This window comes from Numida meleagris, chromosome 3 (assembly GCF_002078875.1).
Source record: "Numida meleagris isolate 19003 breed g44 Domestic line chromosome 3, NumMel1.0, whole genome shotgun sequence".
Taxonomy (NCBI): Eukaryota; Metazoa; Chordata; class Aves; order Galliformes; family Numididae; genus Numida; species Numida meleagris.
In genome coordinates this window covers 37,859,671-37,883,041 of record NC_034411.1, presented here as the reverse complement: position 1 = coordinate 37,883,041, position 23,371 = coordinate 37,859,671, and the positions used below count along the sequence as shown (strand labels likewise).

Sequence of the window (23,371 nt, the reverse complement as noted above, 5' to 3'; positions counted from 1 at the left end):
CAAACACAAGTTCTTTCTTGTAAATTCAGCAGATGAGAGAAAGCACATAGAGTTCTCTGTTTTCCAACTCCTTTCCATTAAGTAGACAAATTTACCTGTATAAGAGCAGGAATAACCATCTGCACCGTCTTATTTATTACTTGGAACGTGTAAGTATCATCCAGACGTAAGACATTTGCTCCCATGAATGTAAAAATGGGCATAATGTTATGGAGAACTTTATCCTGGAAAAATAAAAGACAGATGAGATTAGTTTCTCGGAAGTGCTACTCTATATATTATACCTTAAGGCTCCTACAGACGTCCCTTGCTTTCTATAACGTAAAATGGGAAATCATTGTTATCTTTCCAAAATTGGCAATAAACTGATTTTAAATGTATAGTATAAGACTACTCAATTCTAAATCCTATTTAGAGACCAAGACACTCTTCCAAGCAAATCATTTAAGAGTAGAAACTGAGTTTAGTTTCATAAAACAATCTGTAGTATTGAACTCAGTGTTATGGTAGCATGACAAGCAAAATCAGCTATGAGGTGATCTGCAGCTCCTCTCTGCCCTTTTCATACTTCTAAAACATCTACAACGATACAAGAGAAAGCTCAGTTTAAATGTTGGCTCTTTTTAGCTAGACTGTAATCACAGTATTACTTCAATAAGAGTGCTGGAATTGTGGTGTCACCTAGCTCAAGAATTAGATTCCTACATTTTGTCTCAACTTAGAGCAAGAAGGTAAGGCAACATTTCTCTTTCAGGTTTAGTGAGCTGGAAGAATGTTTTAGATTTAAAAAGAAAGGTAAGACTGATGCCAAATATTTGTTTTTATTCTGAACTTGGAAATCCTGTCAGATTCAATATTAATGCATAACACAAGCTCAGTTCTATAGCAGGTAATAGTAAGATGGTGACAAAGAAAAGTAATGCCAAAAATAAAAAAAGGCAAACTCAAACTGAAACCCCAAATTCTCCCAATAAAAAAAGCTCTGCTATCTTTGGGTACTACTTACAGGAAACATGCCAGCAACAGCACCAAGGAGAAGCAGTGCATGGTGGTGTGTCTGGGGCATTTTAGATATTCTGATGCACTGAACAATCAGTTCCACATTGAATTTTTCTTTGTCAAGGATATCTGTGAGCAAAAAAAAAAAAATCATTAATATAAGCCCTAATGGTCAACCATGCTGGAATAAACTTGAGTACAAGCAATGGTTTCAATGTGTAGATCATACCTACAAGAATCTACAACAAAAAACAAAACCAGCCAACCAAACCAAAAAAAAAACACAAAAAACAACAAAGATCTCTTAACAACACAGTGTAGACTCCAAGAAGACAAAATGTAGAGGCCACTGTTTAAAAGCTGTACTGTTGAGAGTACCAAGAAATACATTTGGCAATTTTTACCTGCTGGGATCTTGCTGCCATCTGGAGACAGTTTCTGACAGATGTTTAACAGGCAGCTGAGGATCAACTGTTTTGTATATTCCATATTTTCTTCTTCTGATGCCAGAGGTTCCAGACACCTATATATTCAGGAATATATTCATGGATTGAAAAGAGACAGGAAAATAAATGATCAAGCAACACATTAAAATGCAAATGAGAAATTGCAATCTTTACAGAAGTTTTAAACTGAGGCTTCTAGAAAGTGGCCACTGGGTACATTCTTGCAACCAGTTTCTCGTCCACTGAACAGTCCACCCATCAAATCCATATCTTTCCAATCTGGAGAGAAGGATGTTATGGAAGACCAGGTCAAAGTCCTTACTGAAGTCCAGACAGATGACATCAGCAGCTCTTCCCTTATCCACTGACCCAGTTACACCTTCACAGAAGGCCACTAGGTTGATTAGGTAGGACTTGCGCTTGGTGAAGGCCTGCTGGTTGTCTCATATCAGCTCCCTCTCTTCCACATGCCTTAGCATAGCTTCTAGGAGGATCTGTTCCATCATCCCTCGCACACAGGTAAGGCTGACAGGTAGTTCCCTGGGTCACCCTTTCTACCCTTCTTAAAAATGGGTGTGATGTTGCCTTTCTTCCAGTCACCAGGGACTTCACCTGACCACTATGACTTTTCAAATATCGAGAGTGGTTTGGCGACTACATCAGCCAGCTCCCTCAAGACTCTGGGATGCATCTCATTAAGACCCACAGACATGTGGGTGTTCAAACCTGATCTTCACTTACAGCAGGAAGGGTTTACCTATCTGATTTACCTAAAAGAAAAAAAGGCAAGCTACAGAACCTGGCCACATAAGAGGGAAAGTACCTCACGTTTTAACGCTTTACAAAGTCTGCTGCAGAAGAGAATGTTTTATAGAGGCAAAATTACCGGCTCAGCAGGTTAAAAAGAACAGGTACCAGTGCCTGTGGACGTTTAAGTTTCTTCTTGTGCTGTAGTAATTCCAGAACAAGCATAACTCTCTGCCAGCTGAAGTTGCTTGTTTCTGGTGCCAATTCTGCATCCGGAGGCTTTCTACAAAGACAAAACAAACAATCAGGATATACAATTGCAAAGAAAATAGTACAGTGTTTCAGAGAATAGAAACATAAGTTAAAAAAAAAAATACATTTTCTTTCACAAAATAAGTAATAAGTAAGCAATATCCTTTACTGCTTCTCCAGGGAGAAGTGACAATGTTTGTACTAAAACTCTGACATCATGGATCATTCTAAGAGGTGATGTTTGTTAAATAAGGCAAAGTGAAAGAAAGTAAGAACACAGAACAGCTATTCCAGCCAAACCAAGAAACCCAACACAATATCCTGTTCCAACAGCAGCCAACAGCCAACACTTAAAGTACAGTGTTCAAAACAGCTTCTTCTTTATGAGAATGAAGAAATGATGAAGCTGTCTAAAAATTAATGATTATGTTTCCATTTTAACTGAAAGAAAATACTGTCTTTCAGTTCACTAACTAACATTTTGAAGAACCTTGTTAAGCTCCAGCCATGTGTACAGTAGTCTGTCCACACACCTTCATCACTAAGGAAGTTTAAAACCAATAAAACCAAGAGCAGATGCTGAAATTAAAAGTTCTGTAAGAAGGAATTTTTTTTTTTTTTAAATTACATTAGGATTACAGTTTCGTCTGTTTTAAAACAGCGACATTGGTTGGTTTGCTGCTGCTGAAAGTAGCTCAGAGTTATTTTACTGTACAGGAAAAATGAAGAAAAAGATATTCATGCTTTCAATATGAGCTGTGAAATATAGTAAAATAAGAGGTGTTTTCAAGTTTTTTAGAAACATGTTTCTATTTCTAGTTATTTTACTTCTGTTGCTGCATTTTCTGCCTTCTGGTTTGCTGAACAGTGGCCAGACTTTTAGTTTTCTCAGGAGGCTCAAGTTCTCTAACGATCTGCTCAGCACACACTGAAATCTGAAACAAAAACAATACTGTAGTTACATACAAACAACTTGTCATACCATACCACGCACCTATGGCCCCTCCTTTCTCTTTTTATGCATGTCCTTTTCATGCACATATGGGTATATATCTGAACGTCTCGCCTACTTCTAGTTCTTGTAGCATATAAAATGAGCGATTTCAACTGCATGTATTACAATAAATTGCTATGTGAAAGCTACAATGAAAGAATTTTGGGAAAAGTCTTCTCGCAACCATAAAAAAGAAGTTTTTATCCAGAATACAATAATCAGTGCAGTAGAAAGAAGTGGCTTCTACTGAATTCACTCACATAATGTAATGAATGACTGATGCATTGCTTCTACAGAAATACCTTCTAAAAGCAGCTATTTAAATTGTTATGCCACTAACACGGATATGTAACAAGTAGTTCTGATTCCTTCTGTGCTATAAATGATATAAACAATGAGCATTACATGTTGCAAGAGGGAACCACTGCAATACGTTTGAACAAAATTCTGTGTTCTGGAATTTACCACTTACCCCTTTAAACACACTGCTGATTGTCTGGGCACAAAGTGGGTTCTTACAGTTTAACAGTAAGTCAAACAGTACTTTCAGAAGCTTCTGTTGCACCCTCCCATCTGACAGAGCTGCAAAGAATGGTTTAGTAATCTACAAAGGAAAAAATGAAAAGACAGAGAGAGGTTTACTGTAAGAAGACAACAAAATAAAAAGCAATGAAACTTGGGCATGCTAGGTTATGTATGACACACCTAATCACACATACATATGTGTATGAATATATATATATAGTGAAAATTTACTTACTAGCTAGGTATATGTATACATCAAAAAATCATTAGATTAGCACATACTTCTGAAATATCAAAATATATTGGCTCCTAACATTTTCTTAAATGCTTTGCCTAATGGAGGGCATAAACCTGCTGTTGCCTGGCATTTATTTTTTAAAATGTAGAGTAATACCTGGCTAATAGAAGGTCTGAATCTGTAGATGTCCTTAAAATAAGACTCTTTCTTTACTTCTTTTCTTATATATATTTAATCAGAAAAAAATGCAGGAAGTTCCTATACAACTGACAAAAAATACACTAAGGATCATGGAACAGCAGTATCTGCAGGCAATCATACAGGCATTCACATGCATGCAAATACAACAATATTTCTACTCTGTACTCGTCCAAGTACACACATGAAGCAAGCAGCATCATCTCCTAGTAAGTTTAAGAGCTTAGAAGCCAGGTTAGCTGTTTCAAAGAGACTATGAAGACTTCGTAAACTTGTAATGAAACAAAGACAGGTCAAAAGCTATGGACTCCTTAACACAGTGTTCTTGCAAACCCAATTCTAAACACTATTATTTTCTTTAAGCACAAAAACAGATTAAAAATCTTTCAGAAAGCCAGACCTGCCCAAGTGCTGTGATCTGGAAAGGTGGAACTTCTTCACAGATTTTTGTGGCAGCATGTAGACTTTTGATAAATAAATCCAGACTCTGCTGATTCTTGCACAAGAGGGTTGCTGAGTGTTCATTAAACTTCCCAAGTATGAGATGCAGGAGAACAACTTCATCTTTCAACATTGTCTCAGGTTCCTTCAAGACCTTCTCAAGCAACTGGTCTAGTGCAGGCAAAAGGTGGGTAAGAATCATCTGCAAACAGAGGAAATTTGTAAGAATAGTTAGGTTTTTATCCATTCTTCTTTTAACAAACTTCCAATAGCACAGCTTCATTTTACTGCAACATCTACTCCCTGTCTGGTATTAGAGTACATGATCTATTTTACTCAATGGCTATTAAAGAGGAAAAATACATGTCTTGAGTCAGGTTACCAGGAATACTTCCTCGATAGCTACTTTGCTTTACACCTTTGCAGTGTAATATATCATGTTTTTGAAGAACTAAGGACATTTTTTTAAAGCAAGTTACGACTACTGTCTCCTACAAAACCCAAAAGTTGGGGACGAATACTCATCTCTGTCCTATGTACAATCCCTTCAAGAAACAGACAAATGAACAGAACACAAAAATTCATAATTTATTTTTTGAACAATAAACTCATATAAATCTTCTATTATGTTACTAATCTGTACAGAAAACTCTACATTCACTGATACCTAACCAAGGTAATCAGTTCCTTCTGGAACGACCTTCTTCTGGAACAGCTGCTTTCAATAACTTCAAAGGAACCTACTTAACAACTCCAACACAAAATACTGCATCCCACACATTCCTGAATAGAGCATAAAAATATTTTGTGTTTCATTAGATCATACTTTGCAGCACTACTGCCTATTATCGGAGCGTCAACTTAATGCCTAATAATCTATAAACTATGAAGCTACTTAACAGCATTACTACTAAATGAAATTTAAATTAAATTAAATGATTTTTCTGCATTTCAATTAGATACAATAATGACAAAAGAAGAGTGAAACTATCAAGGCTGCACTCACCTCACCGTGGACTTCATGAAGAATTTTCATTAAGTTTCTTGCAACATACGATGGGCAAATAGGGTTTTGTACACAATCGACTATGCTTTCCAAGGCTTCTGACAGTTTTTTCTTCTGGGATTTCTGTTTTGGTTGAGTCTGAAGCTCCTCAAATAGGGTTGCCATAATCTAGTTCAGTAACAAAGTGAAAATTAAGTTAAGTAATCTCCCTGCCACAAAAATGCCTTAAAACAACATTTATTCAATGCTTTTGCAATAATGCAATTCAGATATAAACTGATATAAACATCTGTAAATAAATCACACGTTAACATCTCGACTGGTATTCTCAATTTCCTGTATGTAACATATTATTTGAATATTTTTATAGTCCTTTAAAATAAACAAATAGGAAGCATGTTAAAGCTCTTGCTACATTTCCTTTTTTGCAATGCTAGTGGCTATATCAACTCTCATCAGGTATTCAAATGAAATCCACTGCTTTTTCTTTTTTCCTTCACAAGCGAATTTGGCTGACACACATGGTTTCTTTCATTCTCTCTTGGTAGCCCACCATCTAAACCATCTATAAGAATCATATTCCTTCAAAGCTGGCAACTTGACAGAAACAATTAACTCTTCCAGTTAACTTGATTTCCTCTGGAAAAGACGGGAGCTCACAGCCACAGACAAAACTTGTACCAATGCACACCTTAAGAGCAAAAATACCTGTGTTATGTATGTAGGATCAGATATGATCTCCTCCATCTTTTGCCCCAGATGCTGAAGAATAGGATGAAATAGAGACTCTTTCATACTGCTCAAGGAATGGAAGCAATTGAGAGCAGCCCTTCGAACTTCACTCACAGGACTACCCAAATTAATTAGCAGAGATATCACCACTGCAAGAAGAGAGAAGGAAGGAGGAAAAGATAACATAATTGCATGGCCAGAATTTTACTGTAATTGCCTCTGAAGAGGCATTGACATTACTTTGGAATTAAAGAGTCATCCTTTCAATGTAAACCTCTAGACTACAAGAAGACAACATAGCTCCGAACTCCTTCACCACACTTCTTATATTCACGTTTAAGCTCACAGAATTCATATATTGCTACTGACTGCCACATCCTTTTACTAAACAGAAAGTAAGGTGCTGTAACTGACTTCTTCAGCATATGAGCTTGTTTCTTTAACACCTCCAAGATTTAGAAGAAAAAAAGGAAAAAACAAAAAAGAAAAGGTGTTTCAACTATTTCTATCTACTGCAGCAGTGAATCAGCAAGAAAGAGCTATCTCAGCCTTGCATTCCTGAACATAAATGACTAGAGATACCCTTCATGGTATAAAATACAGAAAAATGACATGAAATTTAAAAATACTGTGATAAAGACTTAAGATGAGAGAGGGATACCATTTCACTTTACCTGGAGACAATGGTGATAACAGTTGTTTCTTCTTCTGGTAAGTCTGAGATACGAGCACTGCATAGCCAATATACAGAGCTCGAGTCTGTAGCATTGCATTGACTTCATAATTCAGATGATTTGAAAGGCTAAAGCTGTAAGTCCATAAAACTGAAAGGAATTTGAAGAGAACCTCTGAATCTTTTAGATGCACCTTAAATGTAATGAAAAAAAAAAGAAAAAAAATAAGAGTACTTGTTTGAAAGCTTTAATTAATTTGGCCAAATATTATTCATAACATCAGGTAAGCCACCTAAATCTAAGAAGTACAAAGAAATAAAATTAAAGAGTAAGGAATGTAAATGCAGTATATTTTTCCATCTCATTGCAGACCAAAACCATATCCATAAGAATATTTGTATAATGTGTTAAGTAAGCAAGATATTTTTTGTGAAAAATAAAACAAAATTAAGAACTTCGGATCTCCTCTTTTGAACAGCAGAAACATTTATATTGCATGTGCTCAAAGGAAGTAGCTCCTGACTTTTTCATCTGTCATATAAACTGATTTTCAGAAATCTATAAGCCAGTATTTAAGGACTGGCATTTTAGCTTCCTTGTGTGGCACTGCTCTCTCTACTGAACAATCACACTAAATGTTATTTCAACTTTGCTTTAGGACCATTCTGTCAAAGCTTAATGAGGATGACTTCTGATTTTGAAGTAGTTTCCCAGATGAATTTACAGTTCTTGTTTACTACATGGTCTGACAATAGCTAATACTCTTCCAGTCTGAAGACTGCCCTCTGGAATCCTCAGAGGTCTCCATTCATCAAACAGAACTGCCCACTCAGCATCCTGAAGACTGAAGAGCTAACTGGAACAAGCGATAAAGCTTTTGACACTCTTCCCTACGGTCTTTTCCAGGACTCCATCAAAATCCAGCTTTTACTTAGAGTAACTACTCTGGAGCAGGCAAAAGTAATTTTCTTGTCCTTTTCAGATTAAACACTAAAAAACAGAAATTAGCACTACTCCAAAAGTGAAAGAAGCAAATTATTACTGCAACTGTTGCCTTCAACTGGGTCCTAAGGACATTACTAAACCCATTCCTCAAACTCTGTGTAATCCATTATCCCGTCTTCTTATTCATCTCTCTTCTTCTACACCTTGTAAAAGTTCTCCTTTTAATTTTTGTATTTTAAAAGCTAGCAAATTTTAAAGACTGCTTGCTTTGCGCCTTGGTAGGACCAGAAGCTCTCACTCAAACTTAAGTTAGCACTGAAGTAAGTTATGTATTCACCTTTGCCCCAGCTTGTCCATTTGATTTCTACTCTAGTTTTCTAGTACATTCAATTAGAGTTAAAAAATCAGCTGAAGCTTAGGACTCTAATTTGCTCACAGTACTAGTGTGCCACAAGCAGTACTGCATGATCAATTCCCAATTTCCTCACTTTTCTTTACAATTATGTTTCTGTGTAATATTTGTGTAGTATTCTGCATAATAACTCAGACCAACAACTACGAAAATAAATCTAAAAATAATACCTTGAGTAAGAGATTCATCAATGCTCTGTACTGAACAGCATCGCTCCCCTCACTAGCTCCGCAAACAAGTAGGTCAAATAGCCCCACAAGGAGGTGCAGGTAGTCCTTGCAATCTTGATTTAGAGATTCAGGATTCCACCAAGTTTCTTCTAGGAAAAAAAAAAAAAAGGTTATAACTCTGTTACAGTGGATGCATATAACAACTTCAGGAACAAAGAGGAAATAAACATCTTTAGTTAAAATATGACAATATATTAACAGATTTCATATTCACTTCGAATTGGTGTAGAAAAGATGACAGTCGAAACCTTAATGCCTACCTTTTGGAAAGGATGGAGGAGGTTTTAAGTCATTAATGAAGCTTCTCAATAGAAACACAAATATAGCTGACTCCTCCACATCAACACTTCGGTCACTATTGAGCTTTTCTACATATGTAGTTAATAAATCCACTGGCACCAAACTTTCCTGTATTGTTTCAACAGACCAATTTGAGGGAGTTTCCTGTGAATGAAAATTTGTTTAAATGGACACTGTCACAATCTCATCCAACAGAAAACAGAATTTAGCACTAATGTCCAGCAATATTTCATTTCTAACTTCAAAACGGATATTCTTAAGAAGTGAATTACCTTTCTGAGTTTACATTTCAACTTGCATCTGCAGTTTTAAAACTCATATCTGCTCTTACTACCATGACTAAGAGTGTACATAAGCAAGATAACAGAAGGGTAAAATACAACTCTCCACAAAATATCTCTTCAAAGACGTTAGGAGTTGCAGCATTCTGTGGACACCCAGTTTCATTCTTTCACCTAGGTCTGCTTGGGAATCATTTGAGGTTAGGAAAGCTAATTACCATGTATTGCTACATAATATATGCAAGGGAGGTGTACACTAAGAAACACAGCCCTGCTCAAGTGGGTTTCTTACAGGGACAAAAAAGAACAAACTGTTTCAACGTTTCAAAATAAACAAACGACATCAGCAACAAACATGCTAGGAAATATTAATAAAAACAAAGGTACGTGAAGGATGCGGGAATACTGTTCTTGAACATTATTCCTGCTCACCTGATGGCTCCTCCTCCTACTACTGTGTCATCTCCCAGTAAAAATCAACACAACTGCTTATGGAGTTTCCCAATGTACCAAAACCCAGCAAGCTAGGAGCTTTCAGTATTGCTCCAAGGACTTGCATGAAGCTTTAATTAATATAAGCTCTTTTTCATACTCCGCTGTATTTCCTTCCTTCCCGTATGGAACAAGACACCAAACCCTTTACTCAACAACTAAAACAGCTTGCATTCCTAAGCTGAATAATGATATCACATGATGCCACAAGGTAGTTGGTAAAAATGATCCTGACTTGGTGCCAAACTCACAGCACTGATGCACTGAACCACTTCGTGGGGCATAAGGCAAGAGCTCTTCATTTCATTTTTTTTTTTTTTTTTAAACAGGGACTCACTGGAGTGGTAAAACAAAACAGCAATTCTTAATGGCAGCTTCTATTACTGCTGCCAAGTGAAAGTCTTTGCTTTGAGAATAAATGAAGGCAAGACTTTCAGTCCTCCTCAAGGTTTCTGAATTTCCTGTTTTTACAATCTAATATATTTCCTCTACAACTAAGAAAATGCTTTCTCCAAACTGTTTTCATCTTACCTCTGCAGGATGACAAGCTCTGAGATTTCGTATTTTTTCATCCAAGAAATGAAAGACTCTGAGAGCCACTGAGAAATATTTTTCCTTCATCTGTAAATTGCAGCAGCACTGAACAAGCATGGAACCAATTACATGTGCAGTTACTTTCTGTCTGACACTGTCAGATTCCGTTTCAGCAACAAGTATCAGATCATCAACCTTGGAAATGGGAGGGGAGAAAAAAACAATGAGTCTGAAAGAACTCAACACTACGAACTGAAGACTCATGGTGACTCTTCACTATGACTTTCACAGAATAACAGAATCACAGGGGTTGAAAAGGACTTCTAGAGATCATCTAGTCTAACTCCCTGCTAAAGAAGGTTCCTTGGAGCATCCTCCATCACCGAGGCACCCACCTCATTTAGCAGTGCACCCACATTTTCCCTAGACTTCCTTTTACTACTGACATACTTAAAGAAGCATTTCTTGTCACTGACCTCCCTTGCCAGATTTAATTCCAAGTGGGCCTTAGTCTTCCTCGTCACATCCCTTCACACCCTGACAATGTTCCTATATTTCTCCCAAGATGCCAGACCCCTTTTCCACATTCCACAGACTTGCTTCTTCCATTTGAGATTTCCGTGAGCTCCTTGCTCATCCATGTGAGTCTCCATCTTTGCCTGATTTCTTACTCTTAGGGATGCACCAATCTTGAGCTTGGAAGAAGTGGCGCTTGAATGTCAAACAACTCTCTTGGGCCCCATTACCTTCCAATGCTCTAACCCATGGGATACCTTCAAGTAGGTCCTTGAAGAGGTCAAACTTGGCTGTCCTGATGTGCAGAGTTGCAACAGCTTTATGACATGTTTCATTTGCAAGTCTAAATAAATCACTGTTACTTTCTATCATTGGTAACAAACTATTGCCTGCTGTAATGGTATTCTTTGGAACATGGGAATACACGTACATTTTGTGTACTTCTACCTACAGGTAAACTTGTTAATTACCTAGATTTTTTTTTTCAGGAAACTGAAAATGAACCAAATTTAGTTACACAAATAATTTGTCCAAATACATATTAGATTCACTTCTTCTTTTCCTTACGTTAAGACAGAAACGTGTTTTATCTAGCTTGTGCTGGGGTTTGTTATGCAATATACATGTATCTCCCTAAAAGCTTGATAGTGAGATCAAGGTTATAAACAACACGAAGTTCTTCTATACCACATCTGTTCTACTATAGTGACCACCTAGAAATTCAGGTTAGAAAAACATGGTACATATACCATTTGCAATAGTAAGGAAGAATCTCCTGAAGTCATGTTTTTAGAAAACAGCAGAATCATTTTCTTGTTGACCACTCCAACTAGTTCTGCAGACTTGCTGGATTTAATTGCTTCCTGAAGAACTATTGCATAAGAAAAATAAATAAATCAGAGAACACAGGTATACAAATCACATATTAAAATGCTGACAGCTCAATAATAAGAAACAGTCAGAAAAATACTATACAACTTCATTTTTTCTAAGAACTCTAATCACATCCTTAGTATGACAGCTTGCTAACAACAGCCAGTATCCCTCAATAAGCATTCAGATTCAGTAAGTATTAAGTCCTAAATTGTCACAATTCTTTTTTCATCAAATTAGTTACATTTAATACATTACCTTCTGGCCAGTCTTTCAGTAAAGGATGTAAGGAGCAGAGATCAGATTCTGATAAACAAATGGCCATTTTCCATTCTGAAGATTTTGAATTTGCATTAGTGATCACCATAAAAGGTAACAACTGCATTACTGCCTCATCCAGTAGTTCTTTCTTCTCTTTTAAAATTTCCTCTTTGACTAAAATTTGTATTGCTCGTTCCAGAACCTTGTACCTAAGAGAAAAAAAGTGATGTTGATAAGCCATTTTTTCTAGCATTTCTGCTACATTTCTTTGTTTTATTCACCATTTTCCATGACGTTTCTGATGTTGCTGGTTTTTGGCTTTTTTTCAGAATCCAAGTAGCAGTGAGAATAAACAAGGAACTCACTGGAAATAGTATACAAATAGCTGAAAAATCCTCTTATAATTCAGCAAAGATAAAGCGTAAGTAAAAGTATTTAAAGTGAAAAGCATTTTAGGCATTCTTTGGAGTTACTTTTTAATTTAATTTATACAGAGAGAAAATAGCCTGAAAAAAGACACAAACGTACCACTTTCCATCCTTTGAAAGATCAGCTCTCTGGAAGATGCTCAGAAGGCTTGATACCACTACTTCTGGATTTACTTGTTTCCTGAAAATCTGGAAAGTAATCAAGAAAAAGAAATGTAAGTATAATAAAATGCAAAATAATTTACTGTTCACAATGGACAATGTATCTGCTATACCAAGTAGAAATGCAGATCAAACATCACTAATGAAACTCCTATTGATGATCATGTAATAAAAATATCATCAGGGTTAACTAATGTTCTAAGGCTGCCCAATATGCCCTCTTGATATGATAACATATGGAGAATTTATTAAATGCAGAAAAGTTAGGTAAAACTGATAAACAAAGAACAAGCAAAGCACTCTGAATAAGAACTGCTTTTACTTTATGTATTTATGACAAAAATATAAGACACGTTAATAAAAGATATTCAAGTTTAAATATAATCACTCACTTCTACTTCTATATTTTGGTGAGAATGAATGAACACAAAAGGACAATTACACTACTGCTAATAATATGTTCCACTACTTCTAGTAGAAGCAATCAAGACAGACTGTTACTGTTGCTGGAAACAATCAGTACAATGCATACCAGAGTCCTATCCAGTGAACCTGAGCTGGCGCTTAGTACTTAGCTAATGTCAACTGACCAAATGACTCCCATATGGAAAAACTCAGCTGAATATTTCTCACTGGCGTAATGACTTGTCATTGCGTCATTTTCCATACAAAAGTCATTTGACAAGGCTTGCTTTTTTATAGAGAGATGGACAGGATAAGCAGGAGGCACACTTTGTAAGATTCAAATATGTTTTAATAGCTACATAAGGAAACATACAAATCCAGGCTAACTACAAACTTTGAGAAGGATGAGAAAGCAGAAAGCTGCAGGAGAGTGGTATGTATGACAAAGTAAACAATAGCTTCCCAAGTTTGTGCTGTTTCGTCTTGTTAAAAAAGCCACACACCAAAGACAGGAGTACAAGAAGAGCAATAAAGGACAAAAGCCATATACCAAAGAGATAAGTAGAAGGACAACTATAATGAATACATTCCAGACACATATTCGGAAGCTGCTAAAATCTCACCTAACTTATCAAAAGAAACACACATACCTCCAAAGCACTGAAAGCAGACATGACAACGTCTTTGTTGTCATCTTTCAGGCGCCCAAAAATCGCTTCTTCTATGAATGATTGATCAAAGCCTTCCTGAAGAAACTAAAGGAAAGAAGAGCCAAAAAATATATATACGTTAGCACAATTTACAGGCTTTTAATGAAGTATTGGAATTATAGAGCAAGAAAAGTGGTAACATCATCTAGATTAAACCACAAGTAACTGAGAGACTAAATTTCAACAACAAAAGGAAGAAAAAGTAAAAGTAACCATTGACTTAGATTTTATCTTTGTCTACAAGCAGCTTAACAAACGAGAACTACATACAGACTCCAGAATAAGGGAAAATGCCGCCAGAAGCCTCCTGAAAATATCATGTCACTTAAGTGTTAAATCATAACATTTCTGAATAGTCTAACATATCAATCATCTTTAACCAGTACTTCTGGCAAACAGCTTTTAGATGTTATATTTTATACGTTAAGTAAGTTCTCTAAGTGAGAGAATTGGGACACAAACCTTTGATGTTTCAATAACATCTTTCAAATGCTGAAGAGCCAGGACTCGCACAGCTGGCTGAGGATGATTCAAACTAAGCACAAGTGAGGTATCAGAGTCTTCCAGAAACTGAAATACAGATTTCAGAGTCACTCACTAGATGTTAAAAATACTTATAGCGTATGTAAGGATAATGGAGGAGATTCTTTCTGCAATTTTTTGGAAAAGAAGAGAACCTGACCAAAAAACTGCAGAACAACGATGTCGTATAACCATTTCAAATTCGGTCTTCCTCAATTAGGAAGACAGTTTTTGGAACGCAACCTGAAAAGTACAGTAAACCACAGATATCTTTTTGTCCTAGAAAAACATTACTCTTATCTAAGGATTCTGAGAAAGCTCAAATGACAATGTCAGTGTGACAGACCACAGACAGAAACTGTTAAAAAAGGCATCCCTGCCAGAACAATTGCGTGCCTTTATCTCACGAACTTTAAAGGCCAGGAGAGAGTCACATGCCTTCACTCTGTGTGCCTTGTTTTTCTGTTTTTCTCTTAATCCAAGTGCTACTTCGTGACACAAACTGTCTTTAGAAAATCAGTACAAAAAATACACGAAGCACTTATTTTCCAAAGTGATTTCAGTCTTTCAATCACTACAATCAACACTCACAATACTTATTATCTCTTAACAATACAAAATAACTTAAAAATTTCTTAAATCTGTCGCACTCGTAGTTATTCTCTGTTAGTCTGAGTTTCAATTACTCATCAAAAATGGCACAGGAAGAATTCCAGTAGATACTTTATTCTTCCTTGTAACTGAATGTAAGCATTCATAAAATCAGTGCAACAAATGGGTCAAGCCATGTTCTCTCAGAAGCGATAAAGCTGCTACTCTCCCCAAGACAGACATGTATGACATCAACAAAATCTTTAAGTATGATGAGACCTTGCTGGACACTACCACATTATCGATATCAGCCAACACAGTATATGCAGTGGCTATGTTCATAAAGTAAAAAAAGTTACTGATAACAACAGGCAGGTGGAAATATATAAATTTTTATCATGAAAAAGCCAATAATCATGATTGTTCATAATGAACATGAACTTAAAAAAAATCCAGTAGCTTACGGTTTTATCATATTTTTAATCAACCACCTTCCCCATTTAAGTAAGGTCATGGGCTTTTGTGGAAATGGCAGAGACGGAGTTTAAAAAGAGGAAGAGAGATTAGAACTTTGCCATTACATCATTGTTCTGACAGTGTAACCAAGTAAATGGTGGGATAAGGAATTAAGCTTCTACCTACCTTGTATTTGCCACAGCTTAATGAAAGAGAAATAAATTGGTGAAAAATATTTTGGTTGGCCTGATCCATAGCACTTTCCAGATGCTCCTCCAACACAGAGTCTAAGGCTTTGGGATACCTGCCAAAGACAAAATGCCAAACGTTTTCCATGAGGCATTGCAGAAGAGCATGTATTTTCTAGAGAAATACAAGGAATGCAAGGAAGATGAATGCACATGCACTTTTCTGAATCATTTATTTTAAGAAACTCTGCAAAGGCCATCAGCCATATGTCTTAACTTCGATAGATGGTATGCAGCCCACTTAAGATACATAAGGAGCAAAAATAAGAATAATGAGCCAGTAGATCTGTGCTCAGGTATGGCAGTGATGACAAAACATATTAGGACAGATCAGTAAAATAAAACGTAGACAATGATCAAGAATCAGTTGTTTTTACCATGTTTTTTAGACAAGAATATAGTGTTTACAGCAGCCAGTAAGCCAAGATCATAGCTGACATCACCAATCTACAAGCCGTAGGTCGATTATAGAAAAATTGAGCTTACTTTCTCTCAAGAAGTCTGATAAGAGGAAGCAGCTTTTGACTGATTGCAGCCATTTTGGTGGGATTAGATTCAATCTCTGTACCATAGGAGATAAACTCTTCAAGAAACTTGCTAAAATAACAAATAAAAGGAAATGTCATCATTTTTAAGTCAAACCAGCTTTCATTAATGTTATAAAACACACTGTTAAACAGGTAAGAATTAATGTGCGTTACTTATTGCAAGTATAGATTTGCTCCTGGCCTAAAGTTTCACTCTGTTCTGTAAGTATTCTCACAAGGGCTAAAAGCATGCTAAAAATGTGGATCATTTGGATTACCATTATCCAGTTGTCATTCAGATTATCAGTTTCAAAACCTAAGCTTGTAGTTAAACTTGTAAGTAGAAAAACATGACTCTAAAAGGGAGTTGTTATTAAACCAGAAATGACTGTAGTACTCCAGAAAAAAAAATCAAAGTTAACTCACGAAGCCAGCAGGTGATCTAAATCCTTTTCCAGTGGTATACTCTGAAGAATAGCTTCAAGATGTTTGACGTAAATATGATCCTCTCTCTCCTCACAATCTTCTTGTTCCTCTAACAATGAGTAATCACAGAAGATGAACAATAGTTTGAACAGAACCTTCTCATATTGATTAAAACAAACAGCTTGTATAGACAATATCACCTGGTGATCCAAGCACACACCTTAAAACCACAGTGCCCACTGATTACTTGCACTAACTCTCAGTGCACTACTAGCAATGCTTTACACCAATTTCATTCAAATTCCAAAGGCTGTATTGCTACCAGTAAGCTCAGGTACACTATGGAGCATTTCAGTTCTGCTATGACAACCTATGCCATCAACTCGTTAGAGCTTTCCTTGTTGTTAACTAAAGTTTAGTGCTTTTCAGCTAAAAAGCTTTCCCTAACACGATTTGGCAATTTCAACAGTTAAGCACAAGTAGACTTACTAGTACAGACAAAGACTACTGCACACTAGTCAGCCTCATTGTCCAGGAACATTTCCGGGCACATTTAATTTACTGGGCAAACAAAGAACTCCATCACTAAGATTACATGTACTCTGTACGTAGTTTATCTAAAAATGGTCTATGCAGAGGATTCGAAACATGGATTTTGCAATACTACACTACCTCCAAGAGTCAGAAATTCAAAACATCAAAATTAAGTTACTGCTGAAAACTGAAAATCAACACCTAAATTGAAGTGATACAGACAGAACAATGCCTGAAACAGCAGGACCTGTTCTCCTGCAGGACCTGGAAAAATAGACAACATCCATACACACAAAAGCTCAACGCCACCTTCATGTGTACTGGTGCAGTTTTAGAGGCAGAAGCAAAAGGAAAATGATATAGCTACATCATTTAGAACAGCTATCTATCTGTCTGTGAGACTCAATGGAAGTGTAAATACACATGCTAACTTACCTGCATCGCATTTCATGATACTGCAGATAAAGTGAGGCAACAGATAACTCAGAAGAGGAGAGATGTCATAGCCTTCTGAAAGGCCTTGCAAAAGTGTTACCAGTTCTGGGTTCCTGCACAGATGATTAAATGGCCTGTGCAATAGAATGGGAGGTGGGGGAGGGAAACAAATGTATGGTTATCTGGGTTACCAACACTTTCAAACCATTCCTAAGGATTTAGTTCTTAGAATCATGTAATAGCATCGCTGTAAATAAATGCTGAAAAAATTGTTAGGGTTTCACTTTCAGAGCAGCCCTTGTATATGAACCTAACACCCTTCCAATGAAGGGACAGAATTTATTTTTTCCAAGATATTTAAATAACCCCAAATTTGTGCTAATGTTACTACGCTAGCATCACTTCCACGATTCCCACTTTCATGAAAACTTTACTGACAGGCTTAAATTTTTGCACATTGACAGCAATCCTGTACTGAGGGAAGTGGCAGGAGAGAGACCAAACAATGACAGATTTGGACCACTGAGACTCCTTAGCTGTAGAAGCCGTACACATTTGTGAAGAGCCAAATACACCTCCAAACCCTCGGACACATCAACTACTAACATTTCTGATACAGAAGTTTCCCTTTAATGAGTAGGATGAAAATACTCAAATTACCAAAGTGCAATCTGAGCTTTTAAATAGGGGGAAACTCAACTGATACAGACTTACTTTTTCCCAAGATTGTCTCCTTTCTGAGTTTGCAGAATTAGGTTCAAGCAAGCTACCCCTTCCCTGGCTAATGAGGGCACTTTAGATAATGTCTTGCTTATCTGTAACATCAAGGAATGCACCAAGGAGGAATCCACTGTCACTTTTACTGTCATCTGGCATATTATCATATATGTTGCAGCTCTGTAATCCTGTACAGAGGACTTCAAGCCCTTGGAAAAGAGAAAAAGATAAAGATGCACTATTTTTGACACGCACTTTTTTTTTTTAAAGTACATTAACATACAATTAATTTTCATCCTGACACCCATGGAACTACACTACCTTTATCACCATGTGTTTTAAGTAATTATAAACTTAAGCTTCAGGACATAAAAGCTGTTGTGCAGGGTCTACACATAAAGGAAGAGACATACATTCTTTAACTGTTGCTCTCTTTATGCTGGAATCCCATATGCTGGAACAAATAGGATATTAAAGTAAGTTCACTACTCTGACTCCACTTCTTCATTGTTTAGGAGGATAAGTCTGTGAGGCTAAGAAGTTTGTTCAAACTGTGTATCCATTTCTCATACTTTCACTTCCTCACACAGAGCAGAAAATAAGACTTCTTAGAAGTGCTTATCCTGGGTGTGAGAATGCATGATTAGTCAAGGAACTTCACCTGCCTAATGTTTCAAACCATCTTGAATGTTAGCAGCAGAAAATATGTTAGCAGAACACAGTACACTTCATCACACAGGAAGGAAAACAAAACTTCGGGTACCTTTTGGATGTAGGGGAGCAGCATGGAGACTATACTGTCTGTTATCTTCTCTGCAGCTCCAAGAGCTGATACAATGGTGGAGGCATAAAATGCAAGAAGAACTCTCAGTTGAGCAGAGTTGCTAGTACATTCTGAAAAGACCTGGACCATAGAAGAATTAGTTGTTGAGACACCAAGAAAAGTGGGAAGACACATACAGCTTCCCAAAAATGAGCAAGATCTCAGAACTTCCGCACATCAATTCTACCAGCTCCTGCTGCAACAACTGAAGGCATCACCTCTCCCTAGCAGTAAACTTGGCCAGAGGTAACTGCTCCCTGTTGCAGAGAAGGTTGAAAGATATGGATGCTTCTCGTCAGCTATTATACTTCTTCATAAAAAGGTAACCTAAATCATTTACTTTGTGTTGTGCTCATGACTGTGAACTGGACAGCCGTGAGGCTGCCATGAGTCACAGGTTCTCAGCTACTTCCTCCTAAGAATTTCTATAAAGTGTAATCTATATAAACAATGAGATTTTTTTCATATTGCTTACTTGCAAATGAGTCTTTTTAATACTTAATATACAATTCCAAATATTAATAAACATCATAATACTAACATAAAGATGGAAAAAATCAAGCGACAACACACAAATATTGTTCTAGAATAAAGAAACAACCTTCACAGATTTTGCCACCAGTCTGCAGATGAAATCCATGAAATCCAGATCTTTGTAGCAGTGTGTAATGAGAGTACCTCTTGCCAGAGGGACACCAGGTTTCTTTCCATGGTGAAAAAAAAGATAAAGTTAGAACACTCCAGGGTAAAGTGAAATGCCCAAAGTAAAAAATTAATGTAACCCCTTTAAATTAGTCCTACTGATCAGTTAACACCACTTAAATTGTGCTTCTCTGGTATTTTTTTATATCTACATTAAGAGAGAAGATGAATTATATGTACGCTATATGTATGATGAATATATATCATCATTACATATTCATCATTATGTATAGTGTATATTCAAACAAACACATATTTTAGTAATTGACATACCTTTCTAGCAGTTGCAATACTTACACCTTAAAAGCATACTTTAACTTTGTCAAAAGAAAGAGTAATTATGATTGAAGCGTTTTATAACTGTACTTAAGGAAAAATAACAGAAACAACAAGTGGGCATTCCGACTCCATTCCTGCAATTACATCTTTCAGTACAATCCTACAACTAATCATATGATCAGGTGGACCATATTTTTAAATCTAGAAATGAGCCAGGATATTACTAATGAAGTTGTTCACATTTCTCCCAATACGCATCTGTTAAATACTTTACCCTTATTGGATCCAGCCAGTGCCACTTATGAGTTGGGCTTTTTATATTTAAAAGCTGAATAACTCTCACAAATAGTTTAGTCTCGTGATATGGCAGAACACAACCAATCAAACTGTCTTGATTGTAGAGGTGGATATGAAATCTAAGAAAAAAAATAAACATATATGTAAACAGTCAAATAATAACTGGAAGTTCAAAACAAAGACCCAGCCATGTACTTCTCAGAATATCTGGTTTACTTGCTTTTAAGCAAGACCAGAAGAGACTGTCACACTGACTCAGATATCCTGTCTGCCTACAGCCCAGAACCAAAAAGACATGTAGGAAGACACAGAGGAAAGTACTTCATATGATGATTTTAAATCCCTTCGTTTCTCCTGTATTAATATTACTATTAAATCAAAAGATACAATACTGTAGCACAGATTTCAGCACTATATATATATATAATTGTGATTCAATCTTACACCAACAGCACCCACCCACTCTTTCATGATATGAAACATTACACTTTTTACAACTTGATAGGTCAATTTATATGAATAAAGACAACACCTCATAAAAGTACTTGGCTCATTTTTTCTTCACACCTTCTTAAATAACCTTGAAATAAGATGACTTAGTTCTTGTTATAATACAAGAACATATCATTCATAGTTCACAGTTTAAACTGAAAATTTGCTGTGTTACACAGCTCATTATCTTAAAGTATATTACATAAACATCTCTCTAGGTCCTCTGTAAGAGGATTAGAGTTGTGCAATTTGCTTGACTGCCACACAAATAAGTAATTACTTTTATACAGATTACCACGGCATATCAAAATTTTTACAGAAATGTATCAAATGACAGAAATCTAACTGGCAACGAATAACACCTGGCTCCATACAGACTAAACTCAAAAGCATATATATTTTTAATGCATATATAAATACAAATAACATTTCAACTTGTACTTCCAGAAAGCTAAGTTATAATTATTCAAAATTATTCTTATGAGGAAAAAAATATAATACATTTCTGAAAGCCTTATCGATTGACATGTAGGGTTTTTAGTGGATTACCTGTGAATGAGCCATTCGAGGCACTTCTGTGCAGGCTTAAGCATAAAGTAAGGGGAAAGGTGAATCAGGAACAATGAAATATTCTGATTGAGCTGCTGATTTACTGTTTTAGTCTGAACACTGCGTTCCAAGCTTTTGGACATGGAACTAAACAAGCTGGACTGGAACACTTCAAAGGAAGGATCAATCGCCATCAACTCCTCTAAGCCAGTGCATCCTGTGGAAGAAAAATGGAAGAATGGTTTAAATGCAACAGCTGTAACCAAGAGTCATACTCATCATCTTCATCATCACTATCATAACCAATCTCTTTACTATACTGGTGTACGTCATCCTTAACAAGGCAAATCGAATGATAAACAGGCCCAAGACCAAAACTTTTGCTACACTTCAAGTATTTCTCAACGAAGAAAATTTTAATTTGGCAGTGTACTCTTCCAGCAACGAAGGCCCGCAGCATCCTGGGTTGCGCGTGCAAGTGCATAGCCAGCGGGCTACGGGAGCTGAACTTCCCCTTCCATTTCACTTTTGTGACGTTGCATCTGGAGTAGTGGGTACAGTGTTGAGCAAATGAGCAAAACATTGACACTCAGATACGTGCCCAGTAAAGGATCGCTAAGATGGCTGGGTCTGAAAAATGACATGCAAAGCAAGTGACAAGAACTGTGTTTACTCAGCCTTGTGAAGTGATCACCAAAAGGAAATCTTACTATCCTTAATGGGATAGCATAGGTTATCAAGAAGATGGAGCCAGATTCTTCACAAAAATGCACAATGGATGGATAGGATAGAATAATTCCAGTTGAAAGGGGCCTACAAAGATCGAGTCCAACTGTCTGACTACTTTGGCGCTAACTCAAAGTTAGAACAGCATTTAGAACATTATCCCAATGCCTTAAAAACTCAGATGGGCACAGAACATCAACCACTTCTCTGGGGAGTATGTTCTTGCATCTCACTAGCCTCTTGGTAAATAAATTTGGATGGGAGGGAACAGATGTAATCTGGAACATAGGAAATTCCAAGTAAAAATGTGGCTATATTTACATATTTATTTAACTCAGGGATGGTCAAACACAGACCAGGGGCCTCGTATTAGATCAGAGATTGTGAAACCTTCATCCTAAAACTCAGCCAAACACAGATCTGAAGAATCTGAACTAACCAGCCAATGCTCAGTCAAATTAGTACCAAATGACCTTCAGATGTCCTTCCAAGCAAAACTATTGTATGATTTCATATGGCTGAAGTAAGCAAAGGTACATCTTTGAAAAAAAATAAAACTCCAAAGAATTATTCACCTAAGAATTACTTCATTATTTTACACAAGCTTGTAAATATTAATCATTAAGCACATATTTACTCCATTGCTGGGTAAATATCTATACAAAAACAGAAAGAAATACACAAAAGGCCTGACACATCCTAACAAAGAAAAAGCTTTTTCTGTTTTTTTTCCCCATTATTTGCGGTTATAGTGTTACAAAAGAGCTGGCTGTCAGCACTGCCATTTTCATGAAATCAAACAATTCGGGTTGGAAACTTTGGGAAATCTCTAGTCCATGGTCCATGGCCCTGTTCAAACCAGTGTTAGCTAGTATCAGACCAGGCAGTTTAGGAAGTTATCCAGTTGTGGTTTTCAAAGGGATGGATAGCACAATCTCCTTGGATGACCTGTTTAACAGCTTAACATGATGTGAAGGTTTTTTTTTCTTTCGCATCCAGTCTGAATCTCTACTGTTTTAATTCATGACTACTGTCTCCCATTCTCCTGCCAGGTATTCCTCTGAAGAACATGACCCATCTCCTCACAGGTATTGGCAGACTGCTATCAGACCCATTAAAGTCTTCTCCAGACTTCAGTTAAATCTTCCCATCTCTCCTTATCAGGTGAATTCTCCAGCCCTTTATCACCTCTGCACTGAACTCACTCCAGTTTAATCAAGATCTTTCTTATACTGGGGAGGGAGGC

The 23,371-nt window shown here is 36.6% G+C and overlaps 1 protein-coding gene across 3 annotated transcripts in view; it reads right to left on the bottom strand.

The window, feature by feature from the left end:
- The window catches only part of HEATR1 (HEAT repeat containing 1), a 37,035-nt gene that overhangs the window by 11,546 nt on the left and 2,118 nt on the right, over window positions 1-23,371 (bottom strand). For 2 of the 3 annotated variants that reach the window (XM_021391864.1, XM_021391865.1), the window contains exons 3-29: window positions 21,400-21,616; window positions 20,336-20,477; window positions 19,682-19,783; window positions 19,021-19,161; window positions 18,255-18,466; window positions 17,541-17,674; window positions 16,572-16,680; window positions 16,105-16,215; window positions 15,557-15,674; window positions 14,264-14,371; window positions 13,742-13,846; window positions 12,625-12,713; window positions 12,094-12,305; window positions 11,712-11,833; window positions 10,444-10,641; window positions 9,100-9,283; window positions 8,780-8,928; window positions 7,253-7,445; window positions 6,555-6,727; window positions 5,847-6,014; window positions 4,800-5,042; window positions 3,911-4,042; window positions 3,273-3,379; window positions 2,332-2,475; window positions 1,404-1,522; window positions 1,007-1,128; window positions 96-224 (exon numbers count right to left, since the gene is read on the bottom strand). In XM_021391864.1, coding sequence (XP_021247539.1) covers window positions 96-224; window positions 1,007-1,128; window positions 1,404-1,522; window positions 2,332-2,475; window positions 3,273-3,379; window positions 3,911-4,042; window positions 4,800-5,042; window positions 5,847-6,014; window positions 6,555-6,727; window positions 7,253-7,445; window positions 8,780-8,928; window positions 9,100-9,283; window positions 10,444-10,641; window positions 11,712-11,833; window positions 12,094-12,305; window positions 12,625-12,713; window positions 13,742-13,846; window positions 14,264-14,371; window positions 15,557-15,674; window positions 16,105-16,215; window positions 16,572-16,680; window positions 17,541-17,674; window positions 18,255-18,466; window positions 19,021-19,161; window positions 19,682-19,783; window positions 20,336-20,477; window positions 21,400-21,616 — 3,983 coding nt within the window. The remainder of the gene's footprint in view (window positions 1-95; window positions 225-1,006; window positions 1,129-1,403; window positions 1,523-2,331; window positions 2,476-3,272; window positions 3,380-3,910; window positions 4,043-4,799; window positions 5,043-5,846; window positions 6,015-6,554; window positions 6,728-7,252; window positions 7,446-8,779; window positions 8,929-9,099; window positions 9,284-10,443; window positions 10,642-11,711; window positions 11,834-12,093; window positions 12,306-12,624; window positions 12,714-13,741; window positions 13,847-14,263; window positions 14,372-15,556; window positions 15,675-16,104; window positions 16,216-16,571; window positions 16,681-17,540; window positions 17,675-18,254; window positions 18,467-19,020; window positions 19,162-19,681; window positions 19,784-20,335; window positions 20,478-21,399; window positions 21,617-23,371) is intronic. The other variant, XM_021391866.1, reaches the window with a different exon arrangement.